General features: G+C 46.9%; 1 protein-coding gene across 1 annotated transcript; it reads right to left on the bottom strand.

The window, feature by feature from the left end:
* Window positions 1-6,213: 6,213 nt before the first annotated feature.
* LOC113405579 (transcription factor SOX-17-like) lies at window positions 6,214-8,187 on the bottom strand. Its single transcript, XM_026646792.2, has 2 exons — window positions 7,765-8,187; window positions 6,214-7,115 (listed from the first exon to the last, which is right to left on the bottom strand). Exons 1-2 carry the CDS (start codon window positions 8,060-8,062, stop codon window positions 6,214-6,216), a joined length of 1,200 nt encoding a protein of 399 aa, XP_026502577.1. The 5' UTR covers window positions 8,063-8,187.
* Between the last annotated feature and the right edge of the window lie 4,509 nt (window positions 8,188-12,696).

Here is a 12,696-nt window from a genome sequence, read left to right as displayed (position 1 = left end):
GTAGTAGATAATCCCTTCCCCAAAGATTTTACAATCTAAATAGACAGACAGACAGGATAGGAGTTGGGGGAAGAGATAAAACACACTGTTCCACCCCCACAACTTGCCCCAGCTTCTACTGGCCCTAACCTCCCATGCTACCCCATCCCCATACCTATTCCCTGTCCCAGCTCCTTCTGCCCTCTACACCAGCTCCTTTGATCCCCATCCATTCCCTTAACTCCTACTGCTCCCACCCCCTCAATCCTACTCCCACCCCAGCTCCTCTTGCACCTGCCCCATCCTACCCTCTGCTCAGCTCTCTGCCTTTCCTCCCTCCATCCCCCAATCCTACCCCAGCTACCTCTGTCCCTGCCCCCCTCAGGCCTGATGCTGATCTCAGATGCTGCCTCTAGACCAGGGGTGGGCAAACTTTTTGGCCTGAGGGCCACATCGGGTTTCTGAAATTGTATGGAGGGCCAGTTAGGGGAGTCTGTGCCTCCCCAAACACCCAGGTGTGGCCCGGCCCCACCCCCTATCTGACCCCCCTGCTTCTCCCCCCTGATGCCCCCGCAGGACTCCTGCCCCATCCACCCCCCCGTTCCCTGACGGCCCTCCGGGTCCCCTACTCCTTTCCCTCGTCCCGACTGCCCCCCGCAGCGCCATCCAACCCCCCTCTCCTTCCTGACTGCCCCCGACGCGCCCCCATTCAACCCCCCTGTTCCCCACCCTCTGACCGCCCCGACCCCTATCCACACCCCGACCCCTGACCACCCCCAAACTCCCCTGTAAACTTTGGGGTGAAGTTAATAAAACCCTTTCCCGGGCAACATAAATCAAACTGTAAAAAGGCTTTAGGGCTTGTGAATTTAAAGCAGAATAGCTATTCCTGATTTGCTTATGGAGTTATTCAGGAATAACTAGTCCACTTTAAATTCACACCCTACCTTAATCTGAATTCATTTCTTTATGTAGACAAGATCTACTCTTGAAAATTAATTCGGAGTAAGGTAGATTGTGGATTTAAAGTGGAATAGCTATTCTGAATAACTCCAAGTTTGGACATGCTTATTCTGGAATAATAGGAGTGCCCTTTTCCTGTTTACTTAAAAATAGATTAAACTAAACCAGAACCAAGCAATCTTATTCTGGGATAAGAGAGTCCACACAGGCAGTTATTCCTAAATAGTTATTGTGTAATAACTCCCTGTGTAAACAACCATTTATACTAGCATAAGAGTGTTCACACAAGGGACTAGCCGGTATAACTATATTGGTTTAAGGCAACAGAGGGTCCTGTGGCACCTTTAAGACTAACAGAAGTATTGGGAGCATGCTCCCAATACTTCTCTTAAAGGTGCCACAGGACCCTCTGTTGCTTTTTACAGATTCAGACTAACACGGCTACCCCTCTGATACTATATTGGTTTAAATTCACACCTTAGATTATACCCCATAAACCTTCCTATATAGACAAGCCCTAAATCATTGGTTTTTTTCTACCGATTTACTAAAATCTGTGCAGAACTGGGAGTACACTAGCTCTAACTGGGAAAATGTAAAAAATGTCAAGGCTCACATGCACTCAACTACACAACACGGTATGTGCTTTACTGTGTCACAGAACTAGCGTGCTGTGCTTGGGAACCTCAACAAGGTAGTTTTGTATAGATGAGTCATTACCTGGTGTGGGATTTTTAAATAGGAGGAACCCCAATCTTAATAACCTTGGAGTTTAAGTGATCTTAATTAAGTTTCGAAATCCTACGACAGAGTTCATACTTCGTTTGAATAAATGGATTTAAGAAACTGACTTGCTAATGCTATTGTTTAGCTGGAGACTTTAAGGTTAGGTTAAGCTGATTGCTGTATCTTTGCAAGTGAAAATATGAAAACTTCAAATCGCAAGATCTTTTTTCCCGGGCCAGGACTTGCTTCTAATCCTGCTGTTAAGACAGTAGAGAGGCCTTTGTTTGTTTTTGGTTAGGAGAAGGGGGGATGGTAAGGATGAGCAGAAGACTGTGTATGCGTCAAGAAAACATTTAACATATTCTTTATGTAAATTGCTCCCCCGTCAGCAGCAGATCTGGTATCTGACAGGATGGACCCAGAGAACTTGAACTAAAGCAGGACTTGTCTTAGTATGTTACAAATCTGTCACAAACGCCTTCAAAGCATGATAACAAATGCGTAAGTGGTTAAATGTTAAGATCTTTCAACAAATTGTCCACGAACATTCTTACCAGTCAGAACTAAATTCACTTGGGCTGTTTTCCTGGGCTTTCTATAGTCACTTTCCATAAATATCCTAGAGAACATTGTGTAACATTGTCAAAAGTGGCTACGTGATTTAGGAGCCTAATTTAAGTCTAATTTTCTGAAAGTCAAGGCGCAGGAACTGTTAGAAATGTTACCCGGAGTGCTGGGGCAGTTCTCAAACATGCTACATTTTAAATTAACTTGACCAAATATTCAGAGTCAATTTTGAACTCCTAAAAGGGAATATTGGGCGCCAGAAACCCGATACTTACTCAAACAGGGAAGAGGAACTATATCAACTAAACCATGTATCAAATCAAATTAAAAAACACGTCCCAAATTTCAGATGCCAAATACTCTAATCGAACTGTTGAGAAACTATCTACATACCAAAAAATATTAATAGACGCAATCTGTCAAATGTTTGATTAGTGAATAAACATGTTCATAAACTGTTTGTATAGTTACCCCCCCCCCCCCACCTACACCTCCATCAGAAAAAAAAGGCTAAATTTATCAAATAACACTCACCGGTAATTATTCCCAGCTCTGATTGTTATGTAAACTTTTTTCATATTTGGTCATGTACATAATTTATGTACATGACAAATTTCAAAGTTCACCCATTTTTTTAACTATGTGAAAAGGGGCTGGCAATTTTACGGAGGGGGTGGAGACAAGGAAAGGGATTCAACCCATACCTCAAAAACAGCTAGAGATGTTGCTCCGACCCAAAAACCACAACGTCACCTATTTATTTCCAAGGAATTTCAGACCCAGGGAAGAACCAGGACAATTTCTGCCAAAAAGGACGGGTGACGATTAATTGAAACTATTTTCCATCCCTAGCTGTGGCCTGCATTATTAAAGGCACGGTAATTCAAACAAACAAAATACCACCACGGTACTTTCCCAGTATAATTGAGTGGGTATCATGTATATCTGTACTTAGGAACATTTCTCTAAACGTTATTTTTGATCAGACATGATCATCTGATTTTCTCATTGAGATTGCGGGGAATTTGACTGTTTTTACTGAATTTGTCCGAGTCGCTGAAATATATGTGCAGGTTAAAAGCTCTATTACAGATACATTTTTATGCTGACGTTTTAAGGGATCTCTGCATGGGATCAGGGCATCCTAATTTATACCGAATTCTGCTCCGGGATCTGCTTGGAGAGCTGCTGGGCTGATCGCAACAGCCATGATTCTACCAACCCCAGCTTGGGCTTCAACCTTGTATTATCCCTAGCTACTTGCGAATAACATGTCCGCGGCTTGCTCTAGATAGCCAGTCCAAAATGGACTTCCTGCTAATTTCTTTACCTGACAGAAAACATTCAACGATATTTGGTTAAAATTGCAAGGTCCACATAGCTCATTCAATATAGTCACATCAAAAACTGGAATAAATAATCCCCCTCACACACACTTAATATCAGCTAAGGGACATTAATATCCTTCTGAAGTCGAATGATAAAACAGATCTGCTACTATTTTGCACGTACACAAATGGAGCAAAAAAAAAGTCTGAATGCACCTTTTCCAAAAGGCAGCATAGGAATAATTTGACATGCTTTGAAAATTTTACCATTTTTGGTCAAGTCATGACCCTTTTCACACAGGGCCATCCTCTAGACATGGGGCTCTAATTTTTAGAGTAAAGCAGAGTGCCACTGTATTGTAACGAAAAGCAATGAAAAGTAAAGTAATGCATCTTTTAAGAGAAGTATTTTTCCTTTCCCTCAAATACCACACTGATTGGTGCCTAGCAGAGATTTTGCAGAAACATAGGCAATTTAGAATATTTACATCCAACTGCCCACACAATCAAGTGTTTAGAAGTATAAATTATCTAAATTGTGCCTGTAATTTCCAGGTGCAAAAAATGTAGGCAAGCAAAGATATAGTAACATTTGAAATCTGGTCCTAATTAATTTGTTTGAAAGGGCCTCTCCCTAATGAATTGTATCATTACTCCTAGGCAAACCCTATGCCCGATGTCATATTTTTGCATATATTAGGGCAAAATTATCTGTAGAATTCCAAACACAAGAGATCTGCTCTCAGCTAACCTGAGTGAGGAGACACAGAATGGTGTGGAGTACACAGCACACAGTCACACCACCACTGTACAGTGAAAAGAGCAACAGGGAATGATACCGACTATTTTAGGAATCTTGAGAGTAGAACATTGTACAAAGAAAGTGAGCTTTGTGTTCTAATTCAAAAGTTGCTACTATAATGAAGTCATATGCTACATTTCAGACTTAATACCACATAACTGCGTTAGGGCCTGATCCAACATTCATGGATCAGGCGCTGTCTGCATCAGTTTTCAGGTAAAGGACACTATTTCATTTCACTGTCCAGATAAAAGTCAGGTGAATCATAGGATAGCTAGACCTTCCCTCTCACCCCATCTCCAAGGGCTCTATTCTGCCACTCATGCCTCGGGCAGTAAAATACTTCAAATAGTGTCATTGATTTCACTGGGAGTGAAGTGTTACTTAGGATAAAGGAAGCAGAAGCCTATTATAAAACTGAATACGAATTTATAAATCCAATGTCACCACTTGATTCACCCCTAGTTCGTCTTAGTTGAAAACGTTTTCTGAAATTAAACATTTTAATCCCTTATAATTATGCATGTGTTTTTAACAGTAACACTGGAATGACCGCACCGAAAGGTTTTTCTATCTGAAGTGGCGCTGACATATTTGCAAGGTCAGACCTAAATGAAGGAGTAATGCTTACCAGTAAGAACACTGACGTCTAAATACCTATTTTGATTTATTAATGGAATGCTAGGTTGCAAAAATAACAGCTTCCTGAATATCTGGGAATCAGCTATGGAAAATTGAACTCTAGAAGCCCCCGATTTGCACGTGTGTTACAGTGTGTTAACTAAAATACAATGTCAGATTTATGCTTGAGGGGACATTGACTCCCCTCAGTCTTTTCCCATAAGTGAATCCTCTTCCACATACACTGAAGACAGGCGTTCAGTCGCAGACTACATTATTTCTACATGAGCTAGTTGCATTTGTTGGTTGATCGTTCTTTAAAAGTGCCCTGTTCCCAATGAATTCAAACGTCTGGACGATTCATTAGATGCACGACAAAGAGCTTAAATATTTTGGTGTAATATTTCCTTTCCCCTTTAACTTTAATTTTATTATAAGCATACAGATAAAGCAGGTTCTATTAAAAATTTTAAGTTCAGTTAGACTATTAGCCTCTCCAAACCAAATCCCTAAAAAAAACTATCAGTATCTGAATTTTCTAATAAACAATATTTTGAGGGGAGAGATATTTATCATTTCCTTCTGCCATTTAACTGAGATAAAACCCAGATTAAAAAAAAATTATAAAAATAATAAAAAAATCGTTTGACATTACCTCCGATTACTTATATTTAAGTATAATGAAGTTCTCTTTACTGTAAAGGCTTTGAATGAAAACAGGACATTTATCTAAGTAGTTAGCTACTAAAGGGTACAATTCAGTAACTATCAAATACATTAAAATAATTCTAATCGTAGATGTAAGGGATATAAAAATGAAAAATTTTATTATTTTTCCCTTTATTTGTAAAAGTGCAAAATTAGTCTGTACAAAACCCAAATTCCATATGTATAAAACTGAACAGTCACAACATTTTAAACAGCATCGTGAACTCTTCCAGGAGCTGATAAGTTACAGTCCAACTGTGCAGCTATCTGAAGTTTAAATAGTTTTAATTTTCAGTTCAGGGTGAAACACTAGAATTGCACCACTTGGGGATCAGATGGAGAGCTGTCTTTCAAACCTTGAGTGGGTCTCTGTCACTTGTCAGTTCTCAAGATTCCAATAAATTACATAAATAGGAGCAAAGCACACACCCTTCTGTACAAGGCTTCCCATCACCAGGGAGTCCGCCACACACTCCCAGCTACTTCACACAGCGAGAGCGCTGGGAGTGACAGTGTCTCTTAGGCGTCTGGGTAAGTGCAGTAATACACAGCAGTACTTGCATCCGAAACCACCGAGGAGATGGGCCCGTGGGCCTCTGGGGCGGGCAGGCCGGCTTCGTGGCCCTGGAAGTGGAGCCCTAGCTCGGGCTTGCAAGCGAAGTGCAGGTACTGCTCGAATTCGGTGCGATCCACGTCGCCCAGCAGCTCGTCCTGCGACAGGTGCTCCAGCGACTCCCTGCACTGCGGCGCCTCGGGCGGCGGCGAGGGCTGGCAGGGCTGCGGTGGGAGCTGGGGAGCGCGGGCCGGGCCGGCGGGCGGGCACAGCTGCCCGTAGTAGGCGTGCAGGGGGCCCTGGCAGCCCAGCAGGCTCTGCAGGGAGCTGAGCTGCCCCAGCGGCTCGGCGCGGGGCAGGTGCCTGCGGAGCGCGGCGCTGGCCTGGCTCTCGGCCCCGTGCGCGGGGTACTCGGCCGCGGGGTAGCCGTAGGGCGCCAGCTGACACTCGTCCTGCAGGGGCGGCGTGAAAAAGCCCGGCTCGGTCTCCGCCGCGTCCAGCGGGGAGGGGTCCGGGGTCGGCAGGTTGTAGCCGTCGAAGGCGGCAGCCAGGGGCTGGCAGTCCCGGTAGTGGCCCAGCGCCGGGGGCAGCGCGCTCTGCACGGCGGGGTAGCCCTGCTCCGGGTAGGACAGGGCCAGGCTCTCCACGCACATCCTGCTGCCCTCGCTGGCCAGCCCGGCGCCCGGCGCCTCCGCCAGCCCGTGGGGCAGGAAGCCGCTTTCCACGCGCTTCAGGCGCTTCACCTGCTTCCGCCGGCGCGGCCGGTACTTGTAGTTGGGATGGTCCTGCATGTGCTGCACCCGCAGCCGCTCCGCCTCCTCCACGAACGGCCGCTTCTCCGCCAGCGACAGCGCCTTCCAGGCCTTCCCTGCGGGGCAACAAACCGCGTAACCCTGCGGCTCTTCCGTGCGCCTCCCCGTGCGCCCCGCTCCGTGCGCCCCCACCCAGCACCGGGCCGCCTCCATCCCCGCTACCCACCCCGGGCGCCCCCCACCCATCACCTGGCCGCCTCCATTCCCCCCCTACCGACCTTGGGCGCCCCTCCCTGCTCCGGACCCCAGCCGCCTCCATCCCCCCTCAATACGCCCCCCACCCAACTCCCGGCCGTGTCCACCCCTTCCCCCACCCTGGGCGCCCCTCCGGCACCCGGCCGCCTCCATACCCCCAGTGCGGCCCCCCAACGCCCGGCCGCCTCCATCCCCCCGTACCCAACCCGGGCGCCCCCCACCCGGCAGCCTCCATTCCCCCCACCCCCAAGCTCCCCTCGCTAACCCAGTCCCTAGGCGAGAGGCATTGGCAACTCCTGCCATACCCTCTGCCCCAGCGCACCAACCCCGGGTCCAGTCCGGGCCCCGCAGCCGCCTCGCCCGCGGGGCAGGTACCAGCAGCACTCGGTAACTTTCCCTGCACGCCGCTCGCAGAGTGCGGGGAGCCTCCTCCACTTCCCAGCTCCGGGCCGGGCCGGGGCAGGTGGGAGGAGAAAGCCCCCCTGGCCCGGCTCGCGAGCGGACACTCACCCAGCATCTTGCTGAGCTCCGCGTTGTGCAGGTCCGGGTTCTGCTGCGCCAGCCGCTTGCGCTCGTCCTTGGCCCACACCATGAAGGCGTTCATGGGCCGGCGGATGCGAGACTCGCTTTTGGCCCGGCTGCTCGCAGCCCCCGCCGGGGCCGCCTCACTCTTCACCTTGGCGTCTGCGAGGGGGCTCAGGGACTCTGCCCACTGGCAGGGGCCCAAGGCCGGCATCATGATGGGGAGCGAGCACCTTGCCTGCGTCTGGTCGTCGCTGCTGGCGTAGCCCGCATCGGGGCTGCTCATCTCGGGGCAGCCGGAGCCACCGGGAGGAGCCGGGCTGAACCGGACCCGCCTCCGACCCCTCCCCGGGCAACAGCTGGGAGGAAAAGGACCGTCTGCTCCGACCAGCCCCCTCTCCCCTGGCTCGGCTGGGGCAGCAGGGACAGCTCCCCTGGCAGGCTGGGCGCAGGACGCCGCTGATTGAAGCGGGGTCTCTAGTAGGGGCGGGGGGGCAACAGGCTCACTGCTGGCAGCTGTCAGAGCGCGGCCCTATTTACCCAGAGCCGCGGCCAATGGCGGGGCGGGGGCGGGGTCTCGGCTGGGAAGGTGACGGGGGGCTCAACGCTCCGAGCGGGGAATGGAAGAGTCCCAGCCCCGCCCCTTCCCGCTACTCTTTACCTGTGCAGGTTACAAGACAGACAGCGCCGGGCGGGGACGGATTTTTCCAGGATTCAGGGTGGGGGGAATTATTCGGTCAAGAAATCGTCCATGTGAGCAAATTATAAACCGATACTTAGCTAAAAGAACAGGAGTACTTGTGGCACCTTAGAGACTAACGATACTTAGCTGTAACCTTAACTATGGAGACACGGGAGGTGGATGTATAATGGAATGCATAACGAGAGATCTTTTGTATGGATTGTTTGTATTGGCCCTGGAGATCATCTCATACATGGACTCTCGTCTATGTCTTAGCTTGACAAATCACCTGCTTCATGTTTGGTTTACTAATATTAAAAACTAAGCAACACTCAGTTTATTTAACGTGAAACGTGTCCCTGGTTGTGTTTTATATCGAAATGTGTGTAAGTGACATTAAAATTATACCGATTTCTGAAATAAGTTTGTTTTTAAATTGCCTTTTAATTGTCTCTTTATGAAATATTTTTGTTTTTTAAATGTGTTAAAATTAAATATATCAATATTCTCCGAAAACATCAAGTGTCCTTAAACATTAGATTGTGAGAGATTCTTATTGAGATAAGGAAGTCTGTTTGGACAGCTCTCGGCAAATAAATTAATATTGAATGAATGAATGAATGAATGAATCATGCTTTAGGTTAATTAAGTCCATCTGGCAAGTAAGCGCAACACTTTTCCCCCCGATAAAGTATGCAACTCTTTGTCAACTCCTCTCCACCAAATAGCTGGCAAGGGTGAAAGAGGAAATCACTGGATAATGTTAAACATATGCAGTGTTATGACTGGCTGCAGTGCCCAGAACCTTAGAGTTCAGGTGCCAAGTACCCATGATGACCAAGGGGATTGTGCATTCGTTTGTTTGTGGGGGTTTTGGTTTTGGTTTTGTTTGTTTTTTGGTCGTCGTCTTCTTCTCTAGAAGCAAATGTACTAATTACTTTGGCTTCTTTAGATTTCTTCCCATGCCTGTGTTTCAAATGATAACATGCAAGCAGTTTTGTGTATTTCTTATAAAATAAAGTAATTTAACCCATTAATTTAGTCCTTAATCTACCTCAAAGGACCCAAACCATTAGCAAGTGAGTAGTTTAACGACAGGCTCCACAAAGAGAAACCATTCCATCGAACCGTTTGCTGGAGGGGAAAGGGTTTGGGAATGGAATACACACTGCTCAAGAAGGATCAAGGCCAGCAGTGATTGAAAGGTGTCGTTGTCGGCTTGTTTAGCAGATGTTACAGAAACCAATGCAGACCAAACCTATTCTATTCTATTCTATCTACTTGAACTGCAGAGTAGATTTGTTTCAGAGTAGCAGCCGTGTTAGTCTGTATCCGCAAAAAGAACAGGAGTACTTGTGGCACCTTAGAGACTAACAAATTTATTAGAGCATAAGCTTTCGTGGGCTACAACCCACTTCTTCGGATGTCTGCCTCAGTTACAAACTGTATCTTCACAACCCTAAGGACTAGAAACATTGTTTTGTTTAAAATTGTAAACAGAATCTGCTTCACAGTTCTGCAGTGCAGGAACTGCAGAATACTTGGGAGGCTGGCTGTATAGTTCCATGGAATTTACATACACTTAGGATACAGAAACTTTGGAGTAAAATCATAGTTATATTTACAGGCCAGCGCATAAGTCACCTTTTGGTGACTACAGGCCAAAGCCTGTCATTCCTTCAATGTGCTCTGGGCACTGCTAGTAACAACTTCATAGGATTTGATGCTTTAGCAGGCTCCACATGCTGAAATCAATGCAGATGGAGGAGCTCCTGTTCTGGATTACCACCACCGTTCCTGTATATTAGTGATATCAGAGCACCAAAATGTAGAGAATAAAGAGGGATATAGGATCTTATTGGGGGAAAGGTAGATATGCCATATTCTGCCTCCAAAATATACAAATAAAAATAAAATTGGTTGTTTTATACACATTTTAGAAGTAGTATATTATAAACTCACCTTAGTCACAAGGGATGTTGTGAGGCAAAATTCATAGGCATTTGTAATCACTATGAGATCCTCATATGGAAGAGCCCTGTATAGGAGCAAATAATGTGTTATTAATTTATTATAGATACTTGCCAGAAGCAAGATGACTCTATGCAGTTCCTTCCTCTAATGGCTAGGCACTAGGGAGTTTGGGCCAATAACTCAATTGTACATGGAATTTGTGTGCACAGCTGAATACTTTGCTGTGTACACATTTCTGGGTTTTATTCCCACTACCAACTTTTTTCTTCTTCCTGTAAACATATGATGAAAGAGCATCTGTACTAACAGAAAGTCACTCATAACTTTAAATGGAAATACTGAAAATGACATGAATAGTTAAGGCACTAGATCAAGACTTAGCTCTTGGCTCAGTTTCTGGCTCTACCACAGACTCCCTGGATGGCCTTGGTAAGTAACTTAGGCCCAAATATTTAGACAGGTGTTTAACATTAAGCACCTGTGTAGTCCCATTGACTGGAAGTCCTAGCTGCACAGTACTCTGTGCTAGATACTGGACAAATAGTAGGACACCGTCCCTGTCCTGAAGAGCTTTCCGTCCAAACTAACAAAATAGAAAAGAGGGGGAAAAGGAAGGGGAGGGATAGCTCAGTGGTTTGAGCATTGGCCTTTTAAACCCAGGGTTGTGAGTTGAATCCTTGAGGGGGCCACTTAGCGATCTGGGGCAAAATCAGTACTTGGTCCTGCTAGTGAAAGCAGGGGGCTGGACTCCAGTTCTAGGAGATAGGATATCTCCTAAAAAAAAAAGGTAACATTATTTTCATTTTACAAATGGGAAACTGGGGGAAAGAGTGACTCCCCTTCCCCAATCTTGCAAGCACTTAATTATTCCTGTGGTTAAAGTTAAGCTCATATTTGTTTACAGAATTTGGGCCTCTGGTCCTGGCTCCAGTAGAATTTGCAGGAGTGTAATTACATTGAGGTAGTTGATCATTTTTCCTCCTACCATTTGTCATTGTTGTTGATTTAAATTATAAACTCTTCAAAGCAGGGACTATCTCTTGGTATGTGTCTGTATGATGCCTCCTACAATGAGGCTCTGATTAATGATTATTAATCATATTTATTATGGTAGTACCTAAGGGCCAACCAAGAATGGGACCCTCTTGTGCTAGGCACTGAACAAATACAAAGTAGTAGATAATCCCTTCCCCAAAGATTTTACAATCTAAATAGACAGACAGACAGGATAGGAGTTGGGGGAAGAGATAAAACACACTGTTCCACCCCCACAACTTGCCCCAGCTTCTACTGGCCCTAACCTCCCATGCTACCCCATCCCCATACCTATTCCCTGTCCCAGCTCCTTCTGCCCTCTACACCAGCTCCTTTGATCCCCATCCATTCCCTTAACTCCTACTGCTCCCACCCCCTCAATCCTACTCCCACCCCAGCTCCTCTTGCACCTGCCCCATCCTACCCTCTGCTCAGCTCTCTGCCTTTCCTCCCTCCATCCCCCAATCCTACCCCAGCTACCTCTGTCCCTGCCCCCCTCAGGCCTGATGCTGATCTCAGATGCTGCCTCTAGACCAGGGGTGGGCAAACTTTTTGGCCTGAGGGCCACATCGGGTTTCTGAAATTGTATGGAGGGCCAGTTAGGGGAGTCTGTGCCTCCCCAAACACCCAGGTGTGGCCCGGCCCCACCCCCTATCTGACCCCCCTGCTTCTCCCCCCTGATGCCCCCGCAGGACTCCTGCCCCATCCACCCCCCCGTTCCCTGACGGCCCTCCGGGTCCCCTACTCCTTTCCCTCGTCCCGACTGCCCCCCGCAGCGCCATCCAACCCCCCTCTCCTTCCTGACTGCCCCCGACGCGCCCCCATTCAACCCCCCTGTTCCCCACCCTCTGACCGCCCCGACCCCTATCCACACCCCGACCCCTGACCACCCCCAAACTCCCCTGTAAACTTTGGGGTGAAGTTAATAAAACCCTTTCCCGGGCAACATAAATCAAACTGTAAAAAGGCTTTAGGGCTTGTGAATTTAAAGCAGAATAGCTATTCCTGATTTGCTTATGGAGTTATTCAGGAATAACTAGTCCACTTTAAATTCACACCCTACCTTAATCTGAATTCATTTCTTTATGTAGACAAGATCTACTCTTGAAAATTAATTCGGAGTAAGGTAGATTGTGGATTTAAAGTGGAATAGCTATTCTGAATAACTCCAAGTTTGGACATGCTTATTCTGGAATAATAGGAGTGCCCTTTTCCTGTTTACTTAAAAA

This window comes from Terrapene carolina, unplaced genomic scaffold (genome assembly GCF_002925995.2).
Source record: "Terrapene carolina triunguis isolate 2854851 unplaced genomic scaffold, T_m_triunguis-2.0 Scaffold43868, whole genome shotgun sequence".
Classification (NCBI taxonomy): domain Eukaryota; kingdom Metazoa; phylum Chordata; order Testudines; family Emydidae; genus Terrapene; species Terrapene triunguis.
The sequence above is the reverse complement of the archived record's forward strand: the minus strand, read 5'-3'. Positions and strand labels throughout refer to the sequence as shown.

Excerpts from the sequence above, each read along its gene's own strand:
- LOC113405579 (XM_026646792.2), bottom strand. The coding sequence starts at position 8,062 with ATGAGCAGCCCCGATGCGGGCTACGCCAGCAGCGACGACCAGACGCAG. Across the intron at positions 7,116-7,764 it reads GGAGCTCAGCAAGATGCTGG|GGAAGGCCTGGAAGGCGCTG; the intron begins GTGAGTGTCCGC and ends GTTGCCCCGCAG.